Genomic DNA, 23,078 nt, shown 5'->3' with positions numbered 1-23,078 from the left:
AAACCAGAAGACCATAAATTTAATAACATTTTAAATAAAAACGTTGCAGATGGGTGCTATCCTCAAAACAAGCGCTGGAGAAGACTATTTAGGGGAGGGAAAAGCATTACATGTATTGTAAGAAGTCCGTTCAGGTATAAATGTGGACATTAATAATTTTCTTCCTGGTTGTCATATCTCCAACAACTGTGGAATACATTTTTCCGTAGTAAAACCAGTCACCGGCTTCAGTATTGAAATATTTCATTGCTCTTAACCAGTTTAGATGGCATATTGCGAAATGTACTTAGTGATAATTTCATCCAAAGTTGGATGAACTGGCTAAATGCAACAAAATATTTCAATAGTGCAGCTGACGCCTGACTTTATTTTGGGAAAATGTGGACTTTATGTTGATTTATGGTGTGTATTGTTGGTACCAAGAGTTTAGTGTGCGGTCAGGGCAATAATGAACATAAGGAAAGATCGAAAAGTAGGAAGGGGAAGTCCCTATGAGGTATGGGCCAGGTGGATATGTAATAGAGGTTGTTGCCAAACAGGGTGAAGAAATGCAGCACTTACCTCGGGCCATGGAAAGGGGGTTTCCTGTTTGATAGAGAATGTAGGAGTGGCTTCAGTGTGATGGTGTCGAAGGATCATTTCATACTGGATGATTGTATGGCTTTTGTGCTGGGACAGGATAAGCGTAAACAGCGGTTTGGTTGTTCCGAGTGAACAGATGTTTCTGGCAGCGATGCTGTACGGATATCGCACCTTGATGAGTGAACAGAGCGTTGTGTGTAGGTAGGAACTGTAGAGGGTTTAGACAAGGTTGTCTAGACGTTTCAAAACGGACAAGTGTACTTGGTTTCACGAATTGGTAGTGATCAAATATAAGTGGAATACGGAGCGGGCTGCATCAGGAATCAAGAGCTAAATTTTGTCTCTGCGAATAAATTGAAATCATTGAACCCCACGCCTCGTCAAGTCAAAAGCCACCATCAAAAAGAATCTTAAAAATAGAATTCTAGAAGGCAGATTAGCCCATCAAATACCATGCTGAGATATAATTCCTAGTTATTATTGACTTACTGGGATGCAAAACGAGAGGGTCGCACTCATGTTACTTAAAATTTCATGTACTATGTTTGTACTTTAACCAAAATATTCATTGTTACAAGATAGTATCTAATTACCTCGATATCGACGGGACGGTTTACACTACCTTCCTACCTTTGTACAGAGGAACCTGCAAAGTGCAGCCACCTGCAACCCCAAGTAACCCTTTACAGAGTCGACAAAACCACAGGTCGTTGAAGCTGTTGAAAGGTGGGGTGTAATGCTTTTCTGAAGTTCAGCCTAATTTAGACAAAATGTGGCCAACATATGAGAAGAACTCTCTAAACAGAAGCATCTCCTTTTCCTCGTTATCTCTGACCAGTCTCGTATTATCCTCAATAAATCTGTACAAATCTGATGTGAAGAACACTTCTTTTCGTTTAACTGAGGTTGTGGGTGTTTCAGAACCTTTCCACAACTGCTGTATCTTGAAGAAACATGCGTACCAACCCTCACAAACTGTGGGTGTCCTTCGAGGGCTGGCGCAACGAGCACGTGCCATCTTGAAAACGCATAGAGTGCTCACTACGCTGTCAAAACTACAAGATGCGCACTCCACAGCACTTTTCAAGGCCAACTGGAATGGTTGTCGTCTCATCAGCCAAATGGTCTGTATTATTTCCAAATCGCCTTTTGTGTCTATCCGGAGATGATACAGCAATTCACGAAAGTGAACAATACTCCTATCTAGACTCTGGTATTCTCCCCTTTGCACTGAAAACGCATAGCATCCATATATTGCTTCAGATGGGTTAATATGTACGAAACGTTGTAGGTTTTTCTCTTACAAGGGATTATGTGTGCATAGTCCCGATCATAGATGAACATAATTATTTTGTTACTGCGCCCAAGATAACTAACATTTGTTTCATTCATTTGCTTTGGTCACCTCCATAGCATTCGTCACTTGTGTTTTTGTCATTTTCAAGGTAATCCGTAAGAAAAATTCCTTTTTCACTTCAGAAAATTAGAATGGTCTTTACCTTTTTTGCTGCATTTCGATGGACATAATTTTCTCTCTGATCATGATACCGTCGTTATCTGTGCCCATTCTACAATCTTATGAGTGGATCCCCTCCTGGAACATAAAAATGTTGATGGGATTAGTGGAAGCTGGGGAGAAAAAGAGCCAAGGGAGGCCGCGCCAGCTAATGTTTATGTTCCAAGTCTGCATCCCTACTAATTCTGCACAGGACACACCTGTTCTCCAGACAGCGACATTTTCGTCTTTACTAAATCTTGTGATTGAAATCCCTCTTCTGGAATATAAAATATGTTGACAGGGTTACCGGAAACTGTGATGACGAAGAGCAAAGGGAGGCAGCGCCAAGTGGGTTTACGTTCCAACACTACAACCCTGATCATTCCAGATAGGACACACTTGCTGCTTCTTTGGGCTATTAAATTTTACCTTAACACCTGTATTCTCAAGACAGCAACGTTTTCGTCTTTCTTAGGATGAAGAAGCCACTGCATGGCACGCATAGGAGAAATCATGGTGAGGTGAATTTCCATGTGGAGCATTTCCTGAATAGCCACAAATGTAGACTTCTACAACCAAGGTGACCGCTAGTCACCAGTTATTGGGAAACATGTCTCACACAGAAGCATGAATGTACAGGGTGACTCACTTGCCCTACCGATAGGTTGTATGCAACCTACAACATCTTCAAAACGAAGTTAAATTCTGTATTGAGATACTTTTTCGCCATATGCAATAGTTTTCAAAATATTAAATAAAAACGTACAAAAGTGACCCTCAAATATATTTTTCTACAATAACTCGAAAACTGTGGCCTCCAGAGAAAAAGCATCACAGTACAGAATTTAACTACACTAAATTTTCGACGAACAGGTCCAGCTCATTGTTTCTGTAGGATTAACAGTTCACGCGTAGCGAGTGAGAGAATGTGAAAACACCAGGTGCGGTTTGTGCCGGCGTTGCAGATTGCCTAAAACATATCAGTAGGGGCAGCTGAATCACCCTGAATAACCCTGATGACGTCGACGAAATTTGTAGTCGGTGTGATGAATAGCAATTAACTCTAAAAGTAGAAAAATGTGACTTAATGTGGATGAGTAGGAAAAACAAACCTATAATGGTCGGATAGAGCATTAGCAATATCTTTCTTGACACAGTCACATAGTTTCAGTATCTGTGCGTATCGTTGCAAACCAATATGAAGTAGAACGAGTATGTGATGATTGTGGTAGCGAAGGCGAATGGTCGATTTCGGTTTAGTGAGAGAATTCGTGGGAAGTGTCGTTCATCCATAAAGGAGACCACATATAAGGAGGGTGATGAACTGCGTTCTGGCACACTTTTGATTTCATATTGATATGATACTAATAACAAACATCAAAAATAGTTTTGCATCACCCCCGTTCCCAGAACTCCTGAAGATAGACTTTGACTGTGGATATTGTATCACAGACACAGTCCCTTTCACTGTTCACTGATGTCACTAAACCCGCCCAAACATGTAAACAAACACGCATGAGCAGCGCCTATTAGACAAAGGGGTTCCCACAGCCGATCAGTTCCTGTCATTCCAACAGGATGGAGGTACACGGCTTGTGTTGCCTGTGGTTCAACCATGCCTATACGGTCAGTACAGCGTTTCGATCGCGTCCGCATTGCTGCTTTGTGCCAGGAAGGGCTCTCAACAAGGGAAGTGTCGAAGCGTCTCAGAGTGAACCAAAGCGATGTTGTTCGGGTACAGAGGAGATACAGAGAGACAGGAACTGCCGATGAAATGCCGCGCTCAGGTCGCCCAAGGACTAATATTGCAGTGGATGAAGGCTACCGGATGGTTTACGGCTCTGAGGAACCTTGACAGCTACGCCACCTTGTTGAGTAAGGCTTTTCGTGCAGCCACAGGACGTCGTGTTATGACTCAGACTACGCGCAATAGGCTGCATGATGCGAAACTTCACTCCCGACGTCCGTAGGGAGGTCCACCTTTGCAACCACGACACAATGCAGCGCGGTTCAGATGGGCCCAACAACATGCCGAATGGACCGCTCAGGATTGGCATCACATTGTCTTCACTGATGAGTGTCGCTTATGCCTTAAACCAGACCATCGTTGGAGACGTGGTTGGAGGCAACTCAGTCAGGCTGAGCGCATTAGCACACTGTTCAGCGAGTGCAGTAAGGTGGAGATTCCCTGATGTTTTGGGGTGGCATTATGTGGAGCCGACGCACGCCACTGGTGGTCATGGAAGGCGCCGCAATGGCTGTAGATACGTGAATGCCATCCTCTTACTGATAGTGCAACCACATCTGCAGCATACTGGCGAAGCATTGGTCTTCATGGACGACAATTTGCGCCCCCATTGTGCATATCATGTGAATGACTTGCTTCAGGATAACGACATCGCTCGAGTAGCGTGGCCAGCATGTTCTCCAGACATGAACCCTATCGAACTTGACTGGGATAGATTGAAAAGGACTATTTTGGATGACGTGACCCACTAACCACTCTGAGGGATCTACGCCCAATCGCTGTTGAGGAATGGGACAATCTGGACCAATAGTACCTTGATGAACTTGCTGACAGTATGCCACGACGAATACAGGCATGCTCCAGTGCAAGAGGATGTGCTACTAGATATTATAGGTACCGATGTGTACAGCAATCTGGACAACCACCTCTGAAGGTCTCGCTGTATGTTGGTACAACATGAAATGTGTTGTAACTCTACAGGCTTTCCTGGCGATCTAATGACATCTTGGGTTGTCGGGTGTTCTGCCGGATATCAGCGTCGCACTTGCACGATATTTCGGTCACGTAGCTCGTAACCTTCATCAGGTGCGACCTGAGACTGCTCCTCGAGTCGACCTGGTCTAGTATTTATGCCTATAGCGTGGCATAAATACTGGACCAGGTCCACTTGAGGAGCAGTCTCAGGTCGCACCTGATGAAGGTTGCTAGCTACGTGACCGAAATATCGTGCAAGTACGACGCTGATATCCGGCAGAACACCCGACAACCCAAGATGTCATGAAATGTGTTGTTTCCATTAGCAGAAAAAAAAAGGCTAATATGATGTTTTTGTCGATCTCTATTCCAGTTTTCTGTAGAGGTTCCGGAACTCTCTGAACCAAGGTGATGCAAAACTTTTTTCTATGTGTGTAAACTGTGATAGCTGATTGATTTATAACCTTAACCTATTGCGCTACTAAGTGGCTTATGTCCCCTGAGGGCTGATTTATGACTGCCTGGGGTAGTCCAGCTCTCCAAGAAAGCCCTCAGGAGGTCATAAGCCACTAGCAAAAGAATAGCTTAAGATCAATAATAAATCAGCTGTCGCAATTTAATTAATTTGCATACCAATTTTATATCAATAATGTGCACGAACGCAGTTTGTCCCCCTGCTCTTATAGGACGCCAGTGCATCATATTCTTAAGTGTTGCTTGACTCTTTGTAATCTCCACCAGATTGGATTACAGAAAGAGATAGAAGCACTTCAGAGGAGGCCTGCTACATTTGTTACTGGTACGTTCAGACAACATGCAATTGTTACAGAGATGCTTTGGGAACTCAAATGGAAATCCTTGGATGGAAGGCAACGTTATTTTCGAGGAACACTATTGAGAAACTTTAGTGAACCGGCATTTGAAACTGACTGCAGAACAATTCTACTGCCTGTTCAAGGTCAAGAAATTCTATGAATGTAACTCTTCTTAAATCCTGCTTGCGTTGCCAAGTGCAAAGTCGTTACTGGCACTGTGGTGCCTTTCCCTTTCCTATTAGATCCTTAAATTTCTTTTCCATTCTTCTGTGTATTATTCTTGTCAGTTATAGTAACACATGAGCCGTTAAGCAGGTTGTATGATAGTTTTCTCACTGATCCACCTATGATATCTTCCGAACTGTGTGTATCATATTTTCCGAAATCGTGACAGTATGTCCCCAATCTCAAATATTTTACTCACTAACTTGAACAGTCAGTTTGATGCCCCTTCCTCAAATTATTTCATAAATCCCGAAGAACGTTATCTAAGAATTCCGCATTATCAGACCTCAAATCTCCTGAATCTACTGGCACATAAATTTGTTGTAAATTCTGCTGAAGTAAATGCTTCAGATTTCAAGATATATCTATCAATATTCAGTATACCAGTAACGTTACTGAATACCATTCATACTTTAATTAATTAATCGACATACCTTGTAGTAAAAATTGCATAAAACGTCTATTGTATATCAAAGTAAATCCAGTTAATGCCTTCATTGGAAATTTCTGTATTGATTCCTCCATGTTAATGTGAACGCAGACGTTGCAGCATGTTTTGTTGACATGGAATTTTGAAGAACTTCCAAAGAGAATTTGTTTCTTGAAGTCTAGATATGAAAAAAATATTTACACTTTGATGTTAAAAGTTATCAACACTGTCAGCGATTTGTCGTCATCTGGTAGATAAATGCCTTACTACACCTTTCCGCGAACTACTGTCTTTATTATAGGATTAAATTTCACTGCGGCCACTAGGGCGATATGAAGGTCCTCTCATGGATGATGGATGACTTCCTAGTCCAACTACAGGGGCCACCAACGTTCTGTGGTTTGTTAATTGCAGAATGGCACATATTAATTGAGTTTACATTGTATCCAGTTTCTTTTGAGTGATCATGTAGCTAAGTTTTCCTGTGTTATTATTTTAGCCATTGTTCTAAAGTTCGTTTAGAATTTTATCGAAGTATTTGAACGTTGAAGATATCGGTATTATATAACCGGCTCGTGTGGGTTTGATTGAGTAGGTGAATGTGTGTGAAAATGGGTGAGAGGTTCCAATTTTACGTGAGCCTGTATTTCATGTAGTTTCTATGAATATTTCAGTATGGGTGCAAATAATCTCGTTGTTGAGGGTTCCAACTTTTTTTTCCATTTGTATTCTGTAATGAACGACGTGTTACACAAGTAATACCTTAGACAAGAACAGTAATAATAATGATGTTACTTTGTCAATGAGAGGAGTAGGAGTTTAATTAAATATGGAAACTGAAGTTGAAAAAATAGAGTTAGATGAAGAAACCAGAGTCTTAGAGAATCAATTTTACTATCGCCAGTTCCCAAATTCTGCTGACTGTGTGGTCTGGACAGAGATTCCTAATATGTGAGTTTAAGCCGTTCCAGTCAGATATTGATCAAAGATTACGTGCGGACTGCTGTGTATTTGAGACACCATACGGTATGGAATCACTCATTGGTCAGCTTAGAATTGTATGTTGAGATAGATTCTTTGGACTGACTTGAAGACTACGTTTATTCATCTAAGATAACTGAGTATCTTAGGGAACTGCCATCAAGTTACACGTTTTTTTTCTGTAATGTGCAAACTAAGAAGTTAAAGGAATATTTAATTGGATGGGTACGCTTAAGAAGCGTTCGCCTTTATGCGGACTTACGAACATAGTGTATTTAGTTATTGAACAGAGAGATATACCAAAGAGTTATAATATTAAAAAAATAGAACATTATTTCCGTCTCATACATTGCTGATGTATTTGAACCAACTGCGTGCATATCAGTTTAAATTAAATTTCTGGCAGTTTAGGCTATGTATCTCCAAACATTCAATGTTTCGGAGGTGGGTATAACATGTTGTGCATAAATGGCTGTGTAAAAATAGATGTTGTGGTGGCGGATGTTCATGTAAGTGAAGTGTTTAAAGGATTGCCCATTTTCCTGAATGCTCGGCTGTGCTCCTGCAGTCTTGATATGAAGTTGGTGCCTTCAATGAGTCACGATGTTTGAAGTCTTGTTCCATTTATTTGTAGAACATATCCTTACATTGCAGTAGACAAGGTAGGTAGGATTACACGAACAAACAAGGTGTATGTCTGTCACGGAAATTAACGTGGAATGAAAAGGTATATAGATCCAACGAGTACGCTGGCCCGCTGATGACGATTGACGAAGGCCAACACGATGCCATTGAAGCAGCTATGGCTTGTACCGTTAGATACGCTGGTGGAAGGGCTCAAGCAGCAATAATCTGAGGAGGCGCGTTGATAAACGAGTACCAGAATGTATAAAGGATTTAATAATATCAGTTTTAGCTGCGATAAATCATGCTCTCCTTGTCAGCTTAACGGTAACTGCTGCAGTGTCTAGTATTAGTGTAATATGTGCGTTGCGAGTAGTACAAGGTCACAAGTTTCACAAAGACCACCTGCACCGACACAGCAGCTGCACGGTAACGATTTAAATCGGAGAGTAACTTACTGCGAAAAGCGTTTGAACAATTTCTTTCTGAGGTTGTGAACAAGGTGACATAAACACGATTTTTTAGTTTTCCTCGCAAGAAGGTATCTACTGGTGTTGAATCGGATTATCGTACAGGTGATTCCTGAGGACCAAGGCGTCGTAAATATGTTCCAGAAAACCCGTTGTTGAGTTTGTGCAGAAACATCACACGCATAGTGGATTGAGTGACCATCATCCTTCGTCCACAGACGGCCTTTAATATCTTAACTGATATTCTCAAGAAAGCGTCTAAATTGTCGATCTGTCGTAGTAACCGAGAAGTAGTGTAGGATGACTATCTCATGTCCAAGGATGCCACACATCAAAATATTGTACCACGTACTTTGATAACCTACATGTCTTACCTACCTACAACATTCTGTGGCCTCGATATCATTATTAACATGATAAATTACACTGTAATTTATGAAGGTGGTTTCATCAGAGAATACAAATGTAATTAATTCATTAAAAACAAAGAAACACTTGAAGCCTTGAGCGATCATAACGGACAAAACATCCACTTAAAGCACTTCATCAGCAATATCGGAAAGCAGCTGTGTCATCCCTGGAGTTAAAAATCGCATTTCAGTGCAAAATAATATATTTTCGTGCCTGGCCATGTTCCGCAGTAGATTTTATGTAAATTATTGTTGTTTTCTTTCGTCTTAAGCTTATGGCAGTGGAAGTGTATTTTACACCAGACGTGTTTCGATTATGTTTACGAAACAGCTCCTGTGGTTAATCTACACGTTAAAGCAACATTGATGTGACCACTGCTACAAACGATGTCAACGTTCAATAAACTCTTACAGACTGCAGATGGCAGCACTATCAATGGAAGACACATAAAGCATGTCGGAGAGACGGAGAGAACAGTGCAGACTTTGTCGTCAGGTGGAAACAGAGCGACTTATCTGACGTCCAAAAGGGCATCTATCATTGGCTTTTTGAGCATTGGGGAAAGCATTTCCGAAACGACAAAGTCTGTAAACTGTTCGTGTGCCACCATGGTTAAAGTATACTGTGCATGGTAAAACAGGGCTCTTCAAAACCGGCACTGAGGCAACTAGAATGCACCACTGGCCGTAGGTCACAAGGGTTGCGCCACCTGGTCCATTTACCTATGCTGACCGCTGTTCATCGGTGATGAAGACTGGAATTGACACGTCATGGATCAATGGATCAACACAAGTAGGCATCTATTCTTGCGAAGCATATCCACCCCTACACGCAGTTTTATTTTCCCTTGGCAGGATGGCATCTTCTAGCTGGACGATGGAGAGTGTCACACAGTTCGCAAGGATACATGCGTGGTTCGAAAAGTACCACGATGAATGTAACATATTCCCTTGGCCACCAGAATCCCCAGATGAAAAACCCAATCGACAGTGTGCAGGACCACTTAGATCAGGCTGTTGGTGCCTCAGATCCTCAACCAAGAAACCTGGACCACTTAGATCAGGCTGTTGGTGCCACAAATCCTCAACCAAGAAACCTAGCGCAGCCTGCCACTGTACTGGAATCAGCAAGGCTCCACTCCCATGTCGATATCATCCAGAACATAATCGACTTTCCTACTGCATGTCTCGCAGCGGTTTGCACTGCAAAAGGTGGTTATTAGTGATTGTGATATGTAGTCGTGTTAGTGTGACTGGACAGTGTAGCGACATAGATACATAATACGTCGATGCAAACTGATCTTATTGGATTGAAAGTAGTACATTTTTATAAAATTGCTTTCCAATTTACTTACGGTTTTTTTTGCCTCATGTTTATATATCCTGCGAACCACTGGTTTTTCTTTTGTTGCTATTAATGGCTGAGATCAAAAGAAACTTCTACATTTCTTCTTGGATATTTTCTACCTTCTTTGAAATTGATTTTTCTTTCGACATTGCCTTACCGTTATATGCGCTTCACCTCACCTTCTAAAACTTCTTAACAGAAATGGAACCACAGTTTAATGCGTTGAGTAAAATTTGTTCTGCGATGAGCACAGTGACTGCCTTTATGCATTATTTTCTGTGAAGGCTTTGAGCATTGTGGGGTGATGTTTACTTTCATAGGCTGTATATCAGTAAGTGATAGTGATTCTTTCTGTATTGACTTTGCTTTTATTTGAGAAAAGTGACATTTGAATTGCACAGAGTAAGAGATCTCCCCAACAACTGTTCTTTTGCAGTGTGTGATATTTCCCCTTGTGCCAAGGAGAAGTTTCTATATAATATTTTTGAGCTTTTGTGTTTATCTTACAACAGGAACAACAAGTGATGACCCAGATGTGATTTAAACACGAAACAAACATGATTAAAAATAAAGAATACAGTTTATATCCCAGATCCCGTTAGTTCCCTCCCCACTAACTGTAAACACTGAGCTATTTAAAATTTCACGAATTGAGAAAGTCCACCCTTACAGTGGAAGAAATTAAGCATGATTCCAAACAGTAAGTAGCAACCAGGAATGGCCCTCCAGTGTATTTAAAGCCCGCATGTTAGATCCACATAAATGGAAACAGTCTAAACAAGAATTACATCTCCCTCTGAATCGTAATATTATTTTCCCCTCTAAACCACAGTGGGCTAGTCTTGTGCACGTGGTAGGAAAGTCAGATGGTCAGTGGCATGTTAATGAAGACTACTGACACCTTAATAACTGGATTCTTCTTGACCACTATGAAATAACCCCATGTAACTGGTGCAAATTCCATCGTTGTGGACCAGAAATTTCTTTGTAATGTCAATCTCCTCGAAACATATTACCTAATTCGATTAGACAAAAATGATAACGAAAAGTTCTGTGACAACACCATTTGGACTTTATGAATTAAGTTTCATCCCTTTTAGCTTCACGGATGCACCCAGCACCTTTCACAGATTTATTGATGAAGTTTCACGAAATTTATATATCTGTTTTGTGTACTTAGGTGACTTAGTAATGGTTTCTAGCTCTCCAGAACACACTCAAATTAAATTTTGAGGCCATGATGTTGCTCCAGAAGGTACTAAACCAGAGCCAGAACGAATGCAACTGATCATCAATTTCAGATGTCAAGGAACTGTTTTACAATTATGTATTTTGTTTTGCAACTGAATTTTTACCAAAGGGATTTGGAACACATCGCAGAACTTCAAGCTACTTGAAATGATTATCTGAAGAACACCAATACAAAAGACAAAAGAAACATTCAGTGGATAAAAGATGCAGAAAGGCAGATCGAGAAGTGCTAAATCAACCTAGCAAATGCAGACTTCTAATATTCCACAATGTAAACAATGAACTTGCATTGTGTATAGACACTTCAGATATTGTACCTGGTGCAGTGCTGCAACAGAGAGATGAAGAAATAGGGAACCAGTTGGTTCGAACCCCAGAAAATGCTCGTCCTCCCTGAAGAATTATTCAACATACCATAAAGAGCTTCTCAGAATGTACGTGGCATTAAGGTATTTTAAATATGTAGTTCAAGGACGTTCATATGCAGTGTATACGGACTCTCTTCCTTTGATGCATGACTTTCAATAATGAAACGATAAGGCAACCCCTATGAGGTTGCATGTGATAGCATCGCCCACAATTCATATCACGACTTACGTCAGATATAACACACATTTCTAGAAAAGAAAATATTGTGGCTCACACCCTATCCAGACTGGAAGAAGTAGTACCAACTGATTGCGAGAAGATAGCAGGCGTTCAAGTGAGTGTAGAAGAACTCGTGAATAATCAGTCCAGACGTCACTGAAATTTAAAGAGTATGCAACCCCCGCTCGCAGTGGAAGTTTATTGTAGTCAAATATATATACAAGTAAATTTCGATTTCATATTCTTTTTCAGCATTACCACAGTATGACACAACCTGGTATTAAGTTTTCTGTGACATTATTCAGGTGGAGAAGTATTTAGCCAAGCATCAAATAAAATTGGTGAAATTATGCAAAGTGTGTAAAAAGAACGATGTGACTAGATGTACTAGGTCTACTATTGGCTTTTTTCCAAGCGCAGATAGACTATTTAAGGTGATACACATCGATGTGATCGGCCCATTGCCTCACTGACATAGATCCATGCACTATTTAACGTTTATCGATCGGTTCTGTATGTGGAACGAGGTCACTCCAGTACGTGATGTTCTAGTAAAAACAGTGGTACGAGCGTCTTATAACTCTTGGATCACTAGATTTGGAGCAGCTAACCAAATAGTTACTGACCAAAGACCACAATTTCAGTCAGAGCCGTTGTGTGCATTAGCTCAGATTTGTGATTCTAAATTAACAAAAACTCTTGAATATCATCGACAATCAAGTGGTAAAATAGAGAAACTCCATCGAACAATGAAGCTGCCATCACAGCACATGGTAATAACAAATGGAGTGATCTCATTCCTCCTCCTACGACTGTATTGGTGTGTGGGAAAAGAAAGTAGCTCAACAGATGCTGAAATGCTGTGTAGCACAGCTCTCATATTGCCTGGTATTTTCATTTTAATTTCTGTAAACAAACAGGACGTAGATGTACCAGCATGCAAGCCACATCGGCACCAACATATGGATAAACTACGCTCTTCAGAATGTTTCCAGAACGTAAAGGAAACGCCATCCGTCAGTAGAGATCTGTATAAAGGACTCATGCATACATGAGGAACTGCAAAATTAAAGTCCCAAACAAGTATCTCTCAAGGAAGGACACTATGAAGTACTGGAGTGAATAATAAAATATTTAGCTCTAGAAATTGTGGATGTCGCAGTTAACATCTCACTTGATGAACTGAAACCTGCCTACACTCTTACGAATTCAGATACCAGCGGTCTACAGTACTTCACTGGTGAACGAGTTACCCACAGCTCCAACTGCCCCATCAAATAAAATTACCTCATTGGGTTGATTTCTGGAATTCCACGAATATTACAAGTGACTGCCTTATATACTTAGGAGGATGATGCAGGGTTGTTTTTGTGTTCATTACCTACAATCTTGTAAATAGTTCTTGTATGTGTTGACTTTTTTGGAAACAAATGTCATTTGAATTACACAGAGTAGGAAGAGGTGTAGCTACTCTTTTCGAGGTGTCAGATATTTGTCTTTCTATAACAAATGGAAATTTCCGAATAATATATTTAAATTTAAATTACTGTGTTTTTGGTTTAATTGTGCATTGTATTTAGGGATAATGGAGAGTGTTTGTGTGTGTGAGAAGGAGAGAGAGAGAAAGAGAGAGGGTGGGGGATTAGAATGAGCAGTACTGCAGCGAGAGAAATGTGTACGTGTGTGGTGATGGGGGGGGGGGGGGGGGAGGGAGGTTTGAGCGAGAGCATATTAGTGAAGATTTCTTATATTCACAGCAGATGTGTGATTGGAGGGGGAGGGGGAAAGCTCAGCATGGAGTATTAAGTTAAAAGTGTGGGATAGTGATACAGGGAAAACAACTTGGAGCAGATGGTATGGTGAGTGGAAACTGATTGCAGGTGGTACTCAATGGGTGACATACATAGCCGAGTGATAATATGTCATTTGTAGTATTATGTAAGTGAAACATTAGTTTACAATTATGTAAACTGAAGACTGGGGGGGGGGGGGGGGGGGAGGGGGAAGGAAATGAAAGAAAAGGCAAGGAACTGCTGATATCAGCTGGATCGGGACTTTACGTGGAATGAGCTGTGCTGAGTGAAAACGTGTTTTGGCAAGGATTTGAATCTGGGATCTCCTGCTTAGTATACATTTGCATTGACCAGTGCGCCACTTAGACCCAGTGTTAATCGAAAAAACGTGGACCATCTCGGCACGCTCCTCGGCTGATCCACATTCCCACCTACTGCCACCACTTAGCCACAGTCGTTGTCAGTGTGCTCAATGCTCGATAATTATCGTTCCCAGTTGAAATGTTCATATGATTGATGTGCCTGGATAGCCTACAGATCCTCAATCATCAGTGTGGATGCACATTTATGTTCAACCTCCAGGTGGAATTTAAAATTATGAATCACAGTTAGCATGGATGAGGACTGTCAGGAGCATTCTGAGGTAGCCCCCACATTTGCGATTAACACTGTGTCTGGGTGGCACACTGGTTAATTCAACTGCCTAGCAAGCAGGAGATTCCAAGTTTGAGTCCAGATCAAGCACACATTTTCGGTCACGACAGCTGATTTCACACGAAGCAGCTGATATCATCAGTTCCATCCCTTTCATTCTCTTCCTCCCCACTCCACCTTCAGTTTACATAATATGTAACACAGCTGCGGATTCCACGTGGGGCCCGCATCTCGTGGTCGTGCGGTAGCGTTCTCGCTTCCCACGCCCGGGTTCCCGGGTTCGATTCCCGGCGGGGTCAGGGATTTTCTCTGCCTCGTGATGGCTGAGTGTTGTGTGCTGTCCTTAGGTTAGTTAGGTTTAAGTAGTTTTAAGTTCTAGGGGACTTATGACCACAGCAGTTGAGTCCCATAGTGCTCAGAGCCATTTGAACCATTCCACGTGGTTCCTGTTCTTTCGGACATGTAAGAAAAAACAGACCCCACACATTGATATAATTAGTTTATAATGTGCGTCATTTGCCATGTTGGTTTTGAATAGCTATGAATAGTTTGTTATCTCTTATGGCATTCTGAATGTGGTAGCTTTCTTGTATGGTGAGAGGGTCTTTTTGATATGTTTATCGTTATGATTTCCTTCTCGTTTTCTCGTGTGTTATGCAGAGACAAACAACTGGCAAAAAGAAAGGAATAACACATTACAAGCAGCCTCAGGTAATGGATACACAGAAAACTTTGAAACAAACATGCGCAATAAAATAAAGAAAAAGAAAGGAGCACACCCACCCCTATCACCAACGCAACACACAACAAACAGCACACACAACATGTTAACATTTGTAGATTTTTTAGCACACACTGTGTAATTGTTTTCTTTTAAGTTTGTTGTCGCAGGCTTCAGTACTCAATGATTACACTCAATTTTGATCTGCTGATAATATGTGACTAACACTTGCAAAATGATTGACGACCTGTGTCATAAACGCAATAAACGCGACACGTACGGACCGCCTAGGTATTGCAGATGAATAAGCGATCCCTGGCTAGTAATTTCAATCTTAGTCTCAAACGCGTACTAACTCTAGGTCCGAATGAAGTTGGGATTCGTTATTCCTACAGAAATAGTCTTCATTGCTCTGGGATTTATTTCAGTAGCTGCAAGTGAAGAGGAAGGGAGCGCATAGAAAAGTGCAGAAGTTGGCAATCTGTTCTGCAAGTTATATGGTATAGAGAGAGGAAATGTAAAACATTACTGACGTCTTAACATAGAAATCATGAGAGATTGTGTACAATCTAGTTAGGTTAAGCCCATTCCAGTAAATCGGCTGTGGATATTTTATTATGAACCATTCTAATGTCTACTGACGTGTCTTGCAAAAATTGCGGAACAAGTAAATCGGAATTTCAGGACAATAATCCTGTACCCCAATGTCACTGGAGTGTCATAACAGCAAAATGCACGTGACGCACTAGATGTAAAACATCAACATTTTTCCAAATTAAATTATCTTCATATACACACATATGGTGCATTTTTTCCTTATATTGTTCTAACAGCGAATGGTATGACAAATAATAATGTGACCACCTTCATTAGTAAATAACTATATTAATGCCTGTCTGTTTATCGAACTAAAACTAAAACTTTACAGTATAACAAATTTCGACAAAATGGAGAGATTCAGTGGCAGCTGACGTGTTGTCGAGTAGTTACAACATACGCGTTCTTACATTCTATTTAAATGATATAAGGTGGCATTGTCACCTGGAAATATATTAGAAATGTGTAGAGTGCAAGAGAAGTTTATGGAACATTTTACCTGAACTGTGTTTTCTCACAGGTTCCTTTAGTTAGTGCGAAAGCGTAACAGACATTCTCATTCAATGCAAATCTCAGACACTATAAGTGGGAAGTTGGGCTTAACGGTGTGGTTTTTTTGGTAAAAATCCGAATGCGTACATTCTGTCAGACAGCAGCAAAAGGTTAATAGTCAGTGGTGATTTCAATGTAGATTTCATGAGGGAATCTGATAAGAGAAATCATCTGCAAACTTTATTTAGATCCTAGAATTTAATCTCAGTAATTAACTTTCTACCATAGGTGGACAAAAAGCTGTAGGACCCTAACTGATAATTATCTCTTTGATGAATCTCAGACCAAGAAAATAATTGTATACTTAGTAACAAATGCTCCCTCTGATCATAAACCATGACGCATGAACATTATGTATAACAAAGGACTTGGATTCATGATGCATGTCGCCCATCACTTGCGATACCATTGTTATTTCAAATTTAATTATCGTCAATCTGCTTTATTGAAACAAAATTACTAATGTTATTTGCTTGAATTGTTGTATAGCATTCCGAGAACGCAGCATGCCTTAGGCACCCTATACAACATTAGTGTGCAAAGCCCCACACAAGACACAACGGAATTAATGACATTAGCTTCCATTGGCCAAGTCAAAGCACAAATTTGAAAATGTATGCCAGACTGGGAATTCGAACCCGGGTCTCCTGGCTAATAAGTAGACGCGCTAACCACTGCGCCATCCAGACAGACTGGTTAGCGTTCGTCTGCTTAGCTAAGTGGTTACGTGCTTGCCTACCATGCAGCGGACCCGAGTTAGATTCGCGGCCGGGTTGGAGACTTTCTCCGCTCGTGGACGGGGTGTTGTGCTGCCCTCATCATCATTTCATCCTCATCACCGGCACTTAATTCTCTCAATGCGGCGTCGGCTGTAATAAGACTCGCACTCGGCTGCCGAACTTCCCCGGATGGGGGTGTCCCGGCCGGCAATGCCACAGATCATTTCAAAATGGTTCAAATGGCTCTGAGCACTATGGGACTCAACTGCTGTGGTCATCAGTCCCCTAGAACTTAGAACTACTTAAACCTAACTAAACTAAGGACATCACACACATCCATGCCCGAGGCAGGATTCGAACCTGCGACCGTAGCAGTCGCACGGTTCCGGACTGCGCGCCTAGAACCGCGAGACCACCGCGGGCGGCCAGATCATTTCATTTTGTGCGGAGTGGTTAATGCAACGGCATGGACTACCCTAGCACGCCTCCTGTCAGAACCAAGTTCTGATCTTATACAAGCACTACTGATATAGTACCACTTCAGCATTGTCCTCAATAGTCGCTGCATTTCGCCGATTCCCATAATTGCTGAAGCTTTGTGTGCATCCACACTGAGGAGATCATTGCCCATCGTCACCTTCATTATATGTATACGTGGTGTAAGTTCTTTCGGACATGACCGAAGGAAGGGACGCAACATAATATATAATTACATGAAGATGGTATCTGTTCTTCCGGACATGTCCGAAAGAACAGATACCGTCTTCATATAGTTTAGACTAACCGGCCATTGACATTCTTCTTCTGTGCTGGACGCACACGCATTGGCCGAACTCTTACGGAACTCGGTAAGATTGTCTGCCGCGAGTAATGAGTATAGTGGGCAGGGGCACTACGAATATTGTGTGTGGACATAAAGTTGGGAATGTCGGTCTCGCGGGGAGCGTGAAAGGGACAATATCCCTACAGTCACACTATCCTATGTGCCCTCGGTGGCTGTGATGGATAGAGCGTCTGCCATGTAAGCAGGAAATCCCGGATTCGAGTCCCGGCCGGGGCACACATTTTCAACTGTCCCCGTTAATGTAATCAACGCCTGTCAACAGCTTAGGGTATTGATTTAATTATGATTTCATTAATATATAATTAGCTATGTATTATGCCCACTCTAGAAGATGGTGTACTGGATGTGCTAGACAACATAATGATAGTATGATAATGAATACAGGCCGAAGCAATGAGTTAAGATTTGTACCTAGGCCATGATTCGAACTCGGGTCTTCTACACAGTATGCAGATGCGCTAACCACTGCGCACCTTGGCACTGCAGCTAACACAGCAATGCAAGTTACCGTAGTACGTGTCTCTCCCGCATATGAACTTCAGTTGCCGCTTCAGCCCATCTTGTTACTACCCTTCATGAAGATTATGAGTATTGCAGAGGCTAACGGTATGTTGATAATTTTTACTTGTGGACCGTCTGACAGCAACTGAATGAAACACAATTTTAGTGCCATACGAATTTCGACTTCATTTTCTGCAAGGCATCATCAGTGGCAGGTTGCGTGAACAATTTCTTACATCTTACGCTCCTGTTGCATTTCTGGTGTTGTTGTTCTTCTTATGAATGCCAATTTGCTGTTTTTTTTCACATTCCACAGCACTATGAACTGAACGCTTGTTTCAGTGCAATATTTTGGTCTACCGCTGAAACAATACGCTATTTTCCAGGGCTGCATCAGCGCATCAGGGATCCCATGCGACGGAGGGTGGATGCATGTATCCTCGCTAACGGAGGACTTTTGAACATTTCCTGTAACAAAGTGTTTGAAGTCACGCTGGTCCGTTCTGTTGCTGTGTGTTTCCATTCCATGATTAATGTGATTTGAAGAGAAGTAATAAAATGAGCTCTAACATGGAAAGTAAGCGTTTCCGGACACATGTTCACATAACATATTTTCTTTCTTTGTGTGTGAGGAATGTTTCCTGAAAGTTTGGCTGTACCTTTTTGCAACACCCTGTATTGTAATAGCAGCATAGCATTGAACAAAATGGTGATAATTCTGCCCGATCAATCATAATAATACATTGCTATGAGTGGCTATACGTGTACTCACCTACAAGGTATTACTGAGGACGCCGGTGAGCAGATGGCGGCCGTCTTGTTCGAATTTCGACTCGTCCTTCACCTGGAGGTGAACCTCTTCGGCAGGTACGGAGTAGGAGGCGCATCTTGTGGAGTTGTCTTCTTTTACCTCGGCAGGAGATGGAAGACGTGTGAGGCACGCAGATGCAGGTAGGGGCTGCGTAGTTGACGTCGTCGGCAGCAGCGAGTCCTGCGTCCTGCCACTAGGGGCGCAGGAGATCCTCGGTGCGCCGCGAACGTTGCCGCCGCCCGTGTCGAGTCCGAAGCAGGGCAGGACGCGGCGGAACTCCTTGCGGAAGTTGTCGTTCATCCAGGCGTAGAGGAACGGGTTGTAGCAGGTGGAGCTCATGGCGAGCGCGTGCACCAGGAAGAAGCAGAGGTTGAAGTAGCGCCAGGTGCCGAACGAGGTGAAGACGTCGTTGGCGAGGTTGAGCACCGTGAGCGGCATCCAGGAGAGGCCGAAGATGGCGACCATGGCGACGAGCATTCGGTTGGTGCGGCGCTTGCGCTCGCGGTCTGCGTCGTCTCTGCGCGCCGAGCGGCAGCCGGGTTTGTGGCGCGCGCGCCGGCCCAGGCGCAGCGAGACGCGCACGTAGCAGAAGGCGGAGACGGCGAAGGGCAGCGCGAACTGGGCGGCGGCGGTGACGGCGCCGTAGGCGAGGCGCGCCCTCTCCGACGGCCAGCTCTCCTCGCAGTAGTAGTAGCCGTGCTCGGCGCGCAGCACCGTGTACAGGCCGTAGGGCAGCGTGGCCAGCGCAGAGAACAGCCAGATGCCGGCCAGCGACCAGGCGCACGTCGAGAGGCGCATGCGCGGCCGGAACGGGTGCACGATCACGAAGAAGCGGTCGACCGCGATGCTCGTCAGCGTCAGCGTCGACGTGTAGACGCTGGTGCCCTGCGCGAGCACGACGGCGCGGCACAGCGCGCCGCCGAACACCCAGCTGCCCAGGAAGGTGTAGAGCGGCGTGAAGGGCACGCACAGCGCGCACAGCAGCACGTCCGACAGCGCCAGGTTGCCGATGAACACGTTCGTCACGGTGTGCATCGCGCGGTTGCGCGCCACCACCGCCACGACCAGCGCGTTGCCCGCCAGGCCCAGCACGAAGATGGTCGTGTACACCACGCAGAACAGCACCTGCACCGCGTCGTTGTAGATTATGTCGTTGCCGATGTCGTACTCCAGGAAAGCGGGACTCTCAGAGCTGTTCGTGGTCCATGACGTATTAGCCGTCACAGGTACCTCACTGGCTCCATAACCCTCTGTCATAACTACTTGTCGATATGCTGCACACAAACCGAATACCAATTTCTGTTCTTAGCTCAGTGCACACAGACCTTAACAATACATCACCAACAGAGGACAAAAATCATTCAACAGAGCCATTATTTGTCTATAGCGTGGGAGAAGATCTTCACTTTACTTCACAAATCAAGCTAAAATCCATTCGTTTCTCTGGGAACTGGAAATTTCAAAACAGTATACACTTCAGATTTATTCACGAAATCATTGTTTGCTCGCAATACTAAGTAAATAATCGTTGATATGTAAACATTGCCCTGGGAAGAACGAATTGCTAAAACTTGTGAAGTGAGAGTCAGGCTTCTCACTGGATTTTTCTGGTCGAATTACAAGCATTTCAAGAACAGGGAGTTGCTGTCTCACTTGTGAATGTCGTCGCTAATGCCATGTGTGGTTCGAAGAGTGGATAAAGAGTGGTTGAGCTACTGAGTAATTTCAGAGCACAAATGTCTTAAGCATGTGGCTCAGGAACATGCATACCTGGCATAGGGAACATTGCTTGTTAGCTTCTAATGATGTATATGGTTTTTCTACTTCTCAAAGACGCTTCACGTGAACAGTCCATTAGTTTCTTCCAAAATTCAAGAGTGCATAACTGATCACAAGGTATATTACTCATTAGCTTAAAACGGTTATACAGTTCCAGATTTCACAAAGACTCTCCAATTTTACTTTTTAGACGATGCCGGACACCATCAGATACTTTCAGAACTCTAGTTTACGAAACTTCTAAATACACTAACCTAAACAACACATCACCAACGCAGGAAAAGACATTTCATAGTCAGCACTATCAATTTCGAAAACTATCATCCCATTAATTCCGCTGGCTCTCTGTAGCACGCTTCAAATGTTCGCTGGAGATATCAGGCAAAACGTAGAAAGTTTCATAAAAATCGATATGATCGTTCATATATCCGTTATCTTTTTGGCACTAGTCGTTGGTAAGGTTTCTTTCTATCAGCTTTTTAAAAGTTCTGTTTTTTTTTATTTCAGTAAATTGTCAACATGTTATCATTTTTGGGGTGCTTTGAAGTTAAGTATGTTACTTCCAGAGCTTCAAGCTAATATACACCAGAGAGATCATATAAATTTTAATATTAATCAGTGTAATACTTAATACATTTTACCAAGTGAAAATCTTTGTAATAGACCTCCACGAAACATTAAATATTATTGATACCTGATATTCAGCACAGAAATGCGCGAAGTCAACAACCACGTCTTATCACACGTTCAAATACACTGGTCAAAGCTTTGTGTAGATGAACGAACAAAATATATCTTGGAGCCGTACTAAAGTATATTTGATCTAGTTTCGTAACAACAATAAAATAAACTTCTTTTCTTTAAGGATATCGTAATCCATTTCAGTCACTTCCTACACTTGAGTTTACAAGTACGAGTATTGCAGAGCAATTGTTAATACGTTGTACGTGGCAGAGCACAAATACATTGGTGTTTTTCACTGTATATGTTTACACATTCATAAAACCTTGGTCATAAATGAAGTGAGATGGTCCATAGTCGTATACATAGCATCCGGATTTGGAATAGTATTTCTTTCTTGTGTGGAAAAGAAGAGAAAAACTTACTTTCCTCCGATAACGCAGAGGAACCAAATTATGAATATTTCAAGATATTACGCATTAAATATTACACAGAGAATATTAGACGAACCAACATGATTAATGTGCATTATTTACTTTTACGTTCACAGTTAATACCGCGAGAATAAAAGGAATCGTCACGTGAGCACTTTACACACCTGTTGTCTCTTGAACCGTATGACGCTGTTTCTCGATGAAGATTATTCAGTGGTCATAATGTACGAGAAACAGAAGGGCTGTTGACGTTATTCATACGTGATCATTCCATCAGTATACCTACTGTGGTATCAAGTTTTCACGTGCTTTCACAATCTCGTAAAATACAAAGTTGTTATCTGTCGCTCTTTAACTCGGTTTACGCTAGAAGTACACTCACAGTCGGATAAAAACACCGTTGAAGATTGTCAACTCTCCAAAAACTTGTCAGTTTTCCCATTGTCCTCTATTATATTTCCACAGCTACGAATAACGTTTCATCGACTACCGTAGGACATGCGCAGAGGCTCTGTGACTGTCCTGTCTTCTTTAGTGGCTCTGTTTTACGATTTGTACGACAAGTGCTCCGGTTATTGGATAACGTAGGACAGAGCCGTCTAGTGGAAAGCAAGGCGAGATAATAAGAATACGGAGGTGCTAATCTGCGTATTTTAGCTTCCTCTAGCTAGCACAAGTATTACTCGAAACAATAGCAGCACCAAAATTTCTGAAAATTGAGCTTCGTCGTCCAGCTTCAGAAGGACTTGTACTGGTCACTGACTTAGCTTATCGCCTCAGTAGCAATTGTCGCTTGATATGATGACGACTATAAAAATGCCAGGATGTGGACTGAACGTAGAGACTTTACGAGACTAATTTCTTCTGGAAATTACTTTGATATTCAACAGTGTTAACGATGATGTATTTTATACCTGAAACCATTGCCAGATTTGATGTTTCCAGTATGAAAAGTACTTCCTTGGGGACGAAGTTTGCTCGACGTCGTGACGTTTGCAAAGAAATCCATCACGAAATTGCTATGTTATACGCCAACTATACCTTCATT

The 23,078-nt window shown here is 42.3% G+C and overlaps 1 protein-coding gene across 1 annotated transcript in view; it reads right to left on the bottom strand.

Moving 5' to 3' along the window:
* The window catches only part of LOC126474332 (prolactin-releasing peptide receptor-like), a 493,353-nt gene extending 472,960 nt beyond the window's left edge, over positions 1 to 20,393 (bottom strand). Inside the window, exon 1 of the mRNA XM_050101800.1 lies at positions 19,098 to 20,393. Coding sequence (XP_049957757.1) covers positions 19,098 to 20,393 — 1,296 coding nt within the window. The remainder of the gene's footprint in view (positions 1 to 19,097) is intronic.
* Positions 20,394 to 23,078: the final 2,685 nt, after the last annotated feature.

Source organism: Schistocerca serialis, chromosome 4, assembly GCF_023864345.2.
Source record: "Schistocerca serialis cubense isolate TAMUIC-IGC-003099 chromosome 4, iqSchSeri2.2, whole genome shotgun sequence".
Classification (NCBI taxonomy): Eukaryota; Metazoa; Arthropoda; class Insecta; order Orthoptera; family Acrididae; genus Schistocerca; species Schistocerca serialis.
The sequence above is the reverse complement of the archived record's forward strand: the minus strand, read 5'-3'. Positions and strand labels throughout refer to the sequence as shown.